Source organism: Hemibagrus wyckioides, linkage group LG26, assembly GCF_019097595.1.
Source record: "Hemibagrus wyckioides isolate EC202008001 linkage group LG26, SWU_Hwy_1.0, whole genome shotgun sequence".
NCBI classification, from domain to species: domain Eukaryota; kingdom Metazoa; phylum Chordata; class Actinopteri; order Siluriformes; family Bagridae; genus Hemibagrus; species Hemibagrus wyckioides.
In genome coordinates this window covers 21,668,255-21,675,731 of record NC_080735.1, presented here as the reverse complement: position 1 = coordinate 21,675,731, position 7,477 = coordinate 21,668,255, and the positions used below count along the sequence as shown (strand labels likewise).

The 7,477-nt window shown below is 44.3% G+C and overlaps 2 protein-coding genes across 6 annotated transcripts in view; both read left to right on the top strand.

Annotated features, from left to right (window-relative positions):
* The first annotated feature begins 1,177 nt into the window (after positions 1–1,177).
* On the top strand, positions 1,178–4,239 carry LOC131347140 (zinc finger protein 250-like). Of its 5 annotated transcripts, none has more exons than XM_058381064.1 (4): positions 1,178–1,315; positions 1,563–1,738; positions 2,033–2,474; positions 2,584–4,239. In XM_058381064.1, the coding sequence occupies exons 2-4, from the start codon at positions 1,568–1,570 to the stop codon at positions 3,564–3,566; spliced, it is 1,596 nt and encodes a 531-aa protein (XP_058237047.1). In that variant the 5' UTR covers positions 1,178–1,315; positions 1,563–1,567; the 3' UTR covers positions 3,567–4,239. The 5 variants fall into 5 exon arrangements, with proteins under 5 accessions (XP_058237047.1, XP_058237046.1, XP_058237045.1 ...); XM_058381063.1 differs by having other exon boundaries at positions 2,030–2,474; XM_058381062.1 differs by having other exon boundaries at positions 1,563–1,789.
* A 3,208-nt stretch (positions 4,240–7,447) lies between these two features.
* LOC131347124 (myosin-2 heavy chain-like) overlaps positions 7,448–7,477 on the top strand; it is a 38,688-nt gene continuing 38,658 nt past the window's right edge. The window contains exon 1 of the mRNA XM_058381021.1: positions 7,448–7,477. This exon is cut by the window's right edge and continues 67 nt beyond it. Coding sequence (XP_058237004.1) covers positions 7,472–7,477 — 6 coding nt within the window. The 5' untranslated portion in view covers positions 7,448–7,471.

Genomic DNA, 7,477 nt, shown 5'->3' with positions numbered 1-7,477 from the left:
CACAGAGAGAATGAGGAGGAGCTTCTTCCTGCAGGCCATTCGGGCCCTCAACCAGAACACCTAGGATCTGGACTCTCTGGTCTTACCCCCACACAACATAACATAACATTCTACCTCAGCTGATTGTTGCACATGCTAATATTGCACTACTCTGTACACACAATAACACTCACTGTACATCTTCTCTGTACATCTTTGTGTGTGCACTGCTCTGTCACTTTACTCCCTGTTCAATTAGACATTTATATTTGCCTTATATAAACATTTACATATATATTTATATATTTATCTTACATATGCACACTGTACATACTGTATTCATTTGCTACACCATTTCAAAGTTGACCTTTTTATCTGTATAAATAAAATGGTATAAAAATGGTATGGTATAAAAATGGTATAAAAATGGTATAAAAATATACCATATTGTACTGTATTATATTAGTGTATTATATTTTTGTTTTTTTATATTTACTTTTTATAAAGCAGTTTTATATTTGTATACATTATATATTATTATTATTTTTATTTTATTTTTCATATTTATAATATTTTCTGCTATATTGATACTATATATATATATATATATATATATATATATATATATATATATATATATATATATATATATATATATATATATATATATATATATATATATATATATATTTGCATATGCATATCTGACACTTATTTTTGTTTGTGATTTCTACCATTTAATTTTCACTATATATTCTTAACTATATCCCTTATTTTTCATGTCCACACTTTAAATTTTTCTTTTTTACTCTTTCTTTTTTTATGTAAGACAGGAGTAAAAAGCATTTCCCTACATGTCATACTGTGTATGATTTCATATGTGACCAATAAAATTTTAATAGTAGTAATAATAATAATAATAATAATAATAATTATATATATATATATAATAATAGTGACATTAAAAAATCTATAATAATTTAATATATAAATGTAAAATTACTGTGTGTGTCTGTTTGTGTGTGTGTGTGTGTGTGTGTGTTTGTGTGTGTGTATATATATATAATAATATATAATATATATAATAATATATAATATAATATATATATATATATATATATATATATATATATATATATATATATATATATATATATATATATATATATATATATGTACCAGGCTCCGCTCCTGCAGGTGGCGACATTTCACGCCGCAGACCCGGAAGTGACGCAGGCCGGACTGGCGGTGTGTATCTGCGGGATGTAAATAAAGCGCATGAATCTTAGATTTATCAAAAATCTGAACTCCTAAAAACATCTGCGTGTCGCTCACGGTAAGGAAAATAAACACGTCACGCGCATGGTCACGGTGTTAGGAGTAAAAACCCACCCGTTTTGTGTCTGCACCGCGTTTAAAGTCGGGTTAATGTTCTTAAACTCGTCTTGAGCTGTAACATATCCGATCTAAAGTTCAGATTAAACTCTGCATCGTGATTAAACTGGATTTATTCTTATAACTGACTTAATTCTGTCTGATTTAATGTGTGCTCATGATTATTATTGCTCTGTGACTGAAAGTAGAGGTGATGATGATGGAGGAGGAGGAGTGTGTGGGAGGAGAAGGAGAAGCCACTGTCCTGCAGGTCCACCTGCCCTGCGATCCCCCTGTGTCCTGCACTGCGGCGGCGGTGGGAACCGATCTGTCCATGTCTGACATCTCGCGCCTCCACGCTGAAGTGTGTGAGCTCAGGAGAACGGTCAGTCAGCTCGAGGAGAGGCTCAGTCAGGCGCTGGAACTGTCCAGCCAGGTGTGTGGTCAGGGTGTGATGATGACACACTGCTGTGGGGGAGGTAGTTTATAGTGTAGTGAGGTTCGTTACAGATCGCCTGACACTGGAGACTCCACACACACACACACACACACACACACACGAGGCGTAAATGTAAACATTCATTGCTATAGAAACCATAGCCTGTCAGAAGGAGTGCATTAATATAGAGCTGTTGATTAAGCTCTGATCATTTCCCTGATGTGTTGTTCCTCTCAGCAGGTGTGTGGATCTCCACCAGCACTGTGCTCCGTGTGTAAAGCTGACCTGAACCCATCACGGGGATCTGACCACATGCTGCAGGACGACGCTGTGGACGGTGTGTGTGCTGCCGCTGAATGGCCTGATGATGCTCCACAGGAGAGTGAATTGAAGTGTGAGGAGGATGAACCCAGCACTTCCGTCGGTTCACACGGCAGTCAGAACCCGGGAGAGACGTGTTCCTCACCACACACTCCTCTGAAAACCTTCAGTGCCGAAGAACAGCACGCAGAACACACTCCTCTCATGATGTGTTCGGTGACTCTGGTGGACTGCAGGACCATGGTGGAGCTGAACGGAAACATCACGCAAGAGGAGGAACTGGATGATGGGAGTGTTCATGCTGAGGAACCCGAGGAACCTGAGGAGCCTGAGGAAGGCAGCGATGAGTTTTGTCCTTCAAGTAAGTTAAGATAGTTTGTGTTTTGATTTCTAAACAAAATAAATTTATTACATTTCAAGTCTCCAAAAATAAATATTAGATGATTTTTATACATGTGCTTTGTTCTCAGCTCCTTTAGGAGGCCACAGTGAGTCCTGCGACGAAGAAAGCAGATCGTCTGTGAAGCCGGATCAGAGGAAGAAAAAGAAGAAGAGCGGAGTGAAGACCATCTCTCCCTGCAGCATCTGTGGTCAGGAGCTGATGTCTGCTGCGTTTTTGACGAGACACATGAAGATGCACGAGAATCGCATGAAGCAGAAGACGCTGCGTCCTCACGTGTGCACGGTGTGTGAAAAGGGATACCCCACGCTCTCGGCCCTCAACGTCCACATGAAGTCCCACAGTGTGGACAAACCTTTCCGCTGCGACCTGTGTGGAAACTGCTTCAAGACCAAAGGGAACCTGAAGTGTCACCAGAGCATCCATACGGGGCAGAGGCCCTTCCAGTGCGCTTACTGCCAGATGTCTTTCTACCACAAAACACACCTGAAGAAGCACGAGCGCGTCCACACCAACGAGAAACCCTACGTTTGCTCCGTCTGTGAGAAGGGCTTCATCACCGTCAGCGCTCTGAAGCAGCACCAGAGGGTCCACACGGGGGAGAAGCCCTACTCCTGCTCCTACTGCGACATGACGTTCGGACAGAAGGTGAACCGCGACCGGCACGAGCGGACGCACACGGGGGAGAAGCCTTTCCTGTGTGACCACTGTGGGAAGGGCTTTTCGGACCCCAGGCACTTCTACACGCACAAGCGGATCCACGTGGGCGAGAAGCGCGAGAGGCCATTCCAGTGCTCCTTCTGCGGAAACAGCTTCTTCTACCGCATCAACCTGAAGCAGCACGAGCGTGTTCACACTAAAGAGAGACCCTACAGCTGCACCCAGTGCTCCAAGACCTTCGCTCGGCCCGACGTGCTCAAGACCCACCTGCGCGTCCACACCGGAGAGAAACCCTACCACTGCAGCATCTGTGACCAGGGCTTCACCTATCTGGGCAGCTTCAGGGCTCATCAGAAGAATCACACCAAGGAGGACGTCAAGCAGAACCCCTAGCATACGCCCCGAATCCTGCCTTCTACTCGTTCTGCGTGTGTGTGTGTGTGTGTGTGTGTGTGTGTGTGTGTGATGCTGAAGGACTGACAGTGAAAACGGATCGTCCAGTTTATTTATTTTTGGTGGTGAGACTGACACACCTACAGCGTCCGGATACTTATGGACCATCAGACAGGGTAGTCACCACGCCGGCCACTGCCTGTCCTGAACACACTCACTTCATGTCCTCTTCCTGCAGAAAGAGAGACAACACCCCCCCCACACACACACACACATATTGGGTGTATAATGTCATGGATGATCAGAAGAAAGCTGAAGGTCTTCAACCTGCACTGAAGATCTGAGATATACTGAGAAAAAGAAATGAAGAGGAGTGAAAGGATGTAAGGAGGAAGAGGAGTGAAGATTAGATTACAGGACATTTTCTACACCTTCATCATGTGAAATCTCAATCATCAGACCTACAGATTTAACGCAACACTGCACTGATCACACCGCAGGAACCACGAGAGGAACATCACTGACCCCAGACACAGATCTCACATCCTTTACCTTCTTCACCTCTAAAGGCAATTTCTATTTCCTCCATCTCTCTCTCTCTCTCTCTCTCTCTCTCATCCACAGGTTTTGAGAGTAGATGAATAGATGATGGAATAAATTTCTTTTGAACATCTCCATGTGTTGTGTTAATTATTATTTTGTGTTTTTTTCATGTCCGTTGTATTAAAGTGTATAATGTAATTCTCTGATTAAAAGCTGAATAAAACATCAGGAAGTGTTTAGGTGAGGTGTGAGGTGTGAGGTGTGAGGTCTGAGGTGTGAGGTCTGAGGTGTGAGGCGTGAGGTCTGAGGTGTGAGATCTGAGGTCTGAGGTGTGAGATCTGAGGTGTGAGATCTGAGGTGTGAGGTCTGAGGTGTGAGGTCTGAGGTGTGAGATCTGAGGTGTGAGATCTGAGGTGTGAGGTCTGAGGTGTGAGGTCTGAGGTGTGAGGTCTGAGATCTGAGGTCTGAGGTGTGAGGTGTGAGGTCTGGCTGCTTGGTGGAAGGAGAGTGTGTAAGTGAGGAACATGTGCATGACTTCAAACTGATTTTCTTCTCTTCTTATCATGCTGCTCTAGCTTCTTGCTCCTTACTTCACCATCATGTGTCTGAAGTTCCTACTGGTTTTACTTGTGGTGTGGCGTGAGTGTGTGTGTGTTTGTGTGTGTGTTTGTGTGTGTGTGTGTGAGTGTGTGCATGTGTGTGTGTATGTTTGTGTGTGTGAGTGTGTGTTTGTGTGTGTGAGTGTGTGCATGTGTGTGTGTATGTTTGTGTGTGTGAGTGTGTGCGTGTGTGTGTGTATGTTTGTGTGTGTGTGTGTGTTTGTGTGTGCGTGTGTGTGTTTGTGTGTGTTTGTGTGTGTGTGTGTGTTTGTGTGTGCGTGTGTGTGTTTGTGTGTGTGAGTGTGTGCATGTGTGTGTGTATGTTTGTGTGCGTGTGTGTGTGTGTAAAAGTGTTGATATCAATGCTGGTTGTGAAACATCACGTTAACTCCAGCATCTCTTCCTCTTTTTCTCGGCTCTTGGTGATCAACACTTTCAGCTCAGAACATTCCTCTTGGATTTACTCGGGGTAAAGTCGTGGTCAGTGTCGGTCATTTCTGCTGCTCTTCAGTTATGTATTTATATTTATTCGAGTGTCCAGCTAACTGAAATCTTCCACCTGAATATTGAAAGTCCAGAGAAAGAGGATGTTCGAGTAAAAGCTCTGCATCATCATGCGGCTTTCACAACCTTCAGAAGTGCAGAAGGTCAGAGGTGCTGGTGAAGTGACCGCTACATCAGAACCATGAGAAAGCACATGGTGCAGTGGAACCTGATCTGATGTCAGATTGGAGTTCTAGTTAAATAGTGTTTATTTGTCTCGTATACATTATTGCACAGGTCTTTTCTTCACATATCCCATCCTTGGAGGTTGTGGTCAGAGCGTCAGCCATGATGCAGCACCCTTGGAGCAGGGGGGGGTTGAGGGCCTTGCTCAAGGGCCCAATGGTGGCAGCTTGGCAGGGCTGCAGGCTTGAACCCCTGATCTTCTAGTCAATGACTCAGAGCCTTAAACACTTGAGCTACCACCCCTTCATGTTCTCCTTCATGTTCTCCATGTTCTCCTTTATGTTCTTGTTCATGTTCTCCTTCATGTTCTCCTTCATGTTCCCCATGTTCTCCTTTATGTTCTTGTTCATGATCTCCTTCATGTTAGTGTCACCCTTTTGTCAGTGTTTTTTTTTTTAATTTCATTTTCTAACATAACATATGTTCATACACACACCGATCACTTTATTAGGAACGTCTCATTCATGAGTTGGTGTTCAGATCTAACCTCAGACCTGAGGGACAGTCTGATCTCAGTGATGGTGGTGAGGTTGTCGGTTCCTGATGAGTTTTTCAGAGACTGCTGAGGCTACACTGGGTCAGGGGTCTGTGTTTAAGCTCCATCAGAGATCATCCTGTTTCTTCTTCATGTTTATGGGTCAGTAACATGTTCTGGGAGAAAATCCTCGTCTGATTACTGAGGTGTTCACGCAGGTGGTGTAGGTGGAGTTCAACAGGTGTATCTGAGCTGAGGTGAGGTCGGATGAGGTGAGATCAGGTCAGGTCAGGTGAGGTGAAGTGTATTAATCTAAACCTTACTCCTGCAGAGTTCTTCTGCAGTTCTTCTCCTTTGCTGTTCTAAATCTGTTCTAAGAGGTTTGGTCACTGCTGATCATCCAGCATACGCTCCGGAACCTTCTGGGCCTGGTGTGTGTTGTGTAATCGGCGTGGATGGCCTGTCCTGACCTGATAAGCTGACCGTTGACTGTATTGTCACTACACTGTGGTTTACACCACTGCTGACTTGCGTGAGCTCCTCACTGACCAAGCAGAATAAGGCAGAAGATTGTGAAATGAGAGGAAATTCTTCAGTGCTGTCACACAGCTCAGCTAAAACTCAGCCTGAAGCTGGCACTGGGTGTGGTCAAATGATTCAAACCGGTCATCAGGGTAAAGGACTCAGAGTTAGAACTCTGGACATTCTAAAGAACTCCTGAGGAACCGAGTGATCTACAGTGTGCAGTGTGTTAACACTAATAACACAGAATAATAAATGTTTCCACTGCTGCACGCTTTGGATTTTATTCTGAACTGAATTTGATCCGTATTTTATTATAATTCTATTTTTTCATCCCTTGTGTTTTATGTAACATGTTACAGTGATGACTGAATGAAAGATCTAAATCTTCTGATTCTGAGGAGCTCCAACAAACACAATCAATCAAGATTCATGTAAATATCTGAGAATAAACTAGTTTAATTTCAGAAACCTGTTTATTATAGAAACTAATCACACAAATGAAGATGTAGAAGTAAGTTAGTGTGTGTGGGTGGGGGGGGGCAGGTTATGTGTGTGTGTGTGTGTGGGTGGGGGGGGCAGGTTATGAGTGTGGGTGGGGGGGGGCAGGTTATGAGTGTGTGTGGGGGGTTATGAGTGTGTGTGTGGGGGGGGGGTTATGAGTGTGGGGGGGGGCGGGTTATGAGTGTGTGTGGGGGGGGGTTATGAGTGTGTGTGGGGGGGGGCGGGTTATGAGTGTGTGTGGGGGGGGTTATGAGTGTGTGTGTGGGGGGGGGCGGGTTATGAGTGTGTGTGTGTGTGAGTGTGTGGGGGGGTGGTTATGAGTGTGTGTGGGGGGGGGGTGATGAGTGTGTGTGTGTGTGTATGTGTGTGTGTATGTGTGTGTGTGTATGTGGGTGTGTGTGTATGTGTGTGTGTGTGTATGTGTGTGTGTGTATGTGTGTGTGTGTGTATGTGTGTGTGTGTGTGTGTGTGTGTGTGTGTGTGTCAGTAGAATATATAAGCAGTGGAAGTGTCAGTGTCAGCAGGTTGGAGCGATGGCG

Bases quoted from the DNA above. Each gene is read 5' to 3' on its own strand.
- LOC131347140 (XM_058381060.1), top strand. From the start codon at position 1,568: ATGATGATGGAGGAGGAGGAGTGTGTGGGAGGAGAAGGAGAAGCCACT. The intron at 1,790-2,029 runs GTGTGTGGTCAG...TGTTCCTCTCAG, and splicing joins CGCTGGAACTGTCCAGCCAG to CAGGTGTGTGGATCTCCACC. The intron at 2,475-2,583 runs GTAAGTTAAGAT...CTTTGTTCTCAG, and splicing joins CGATGAGTTTTGTCCTTCAA to CTCCTTTAGGAGGCCACAGT.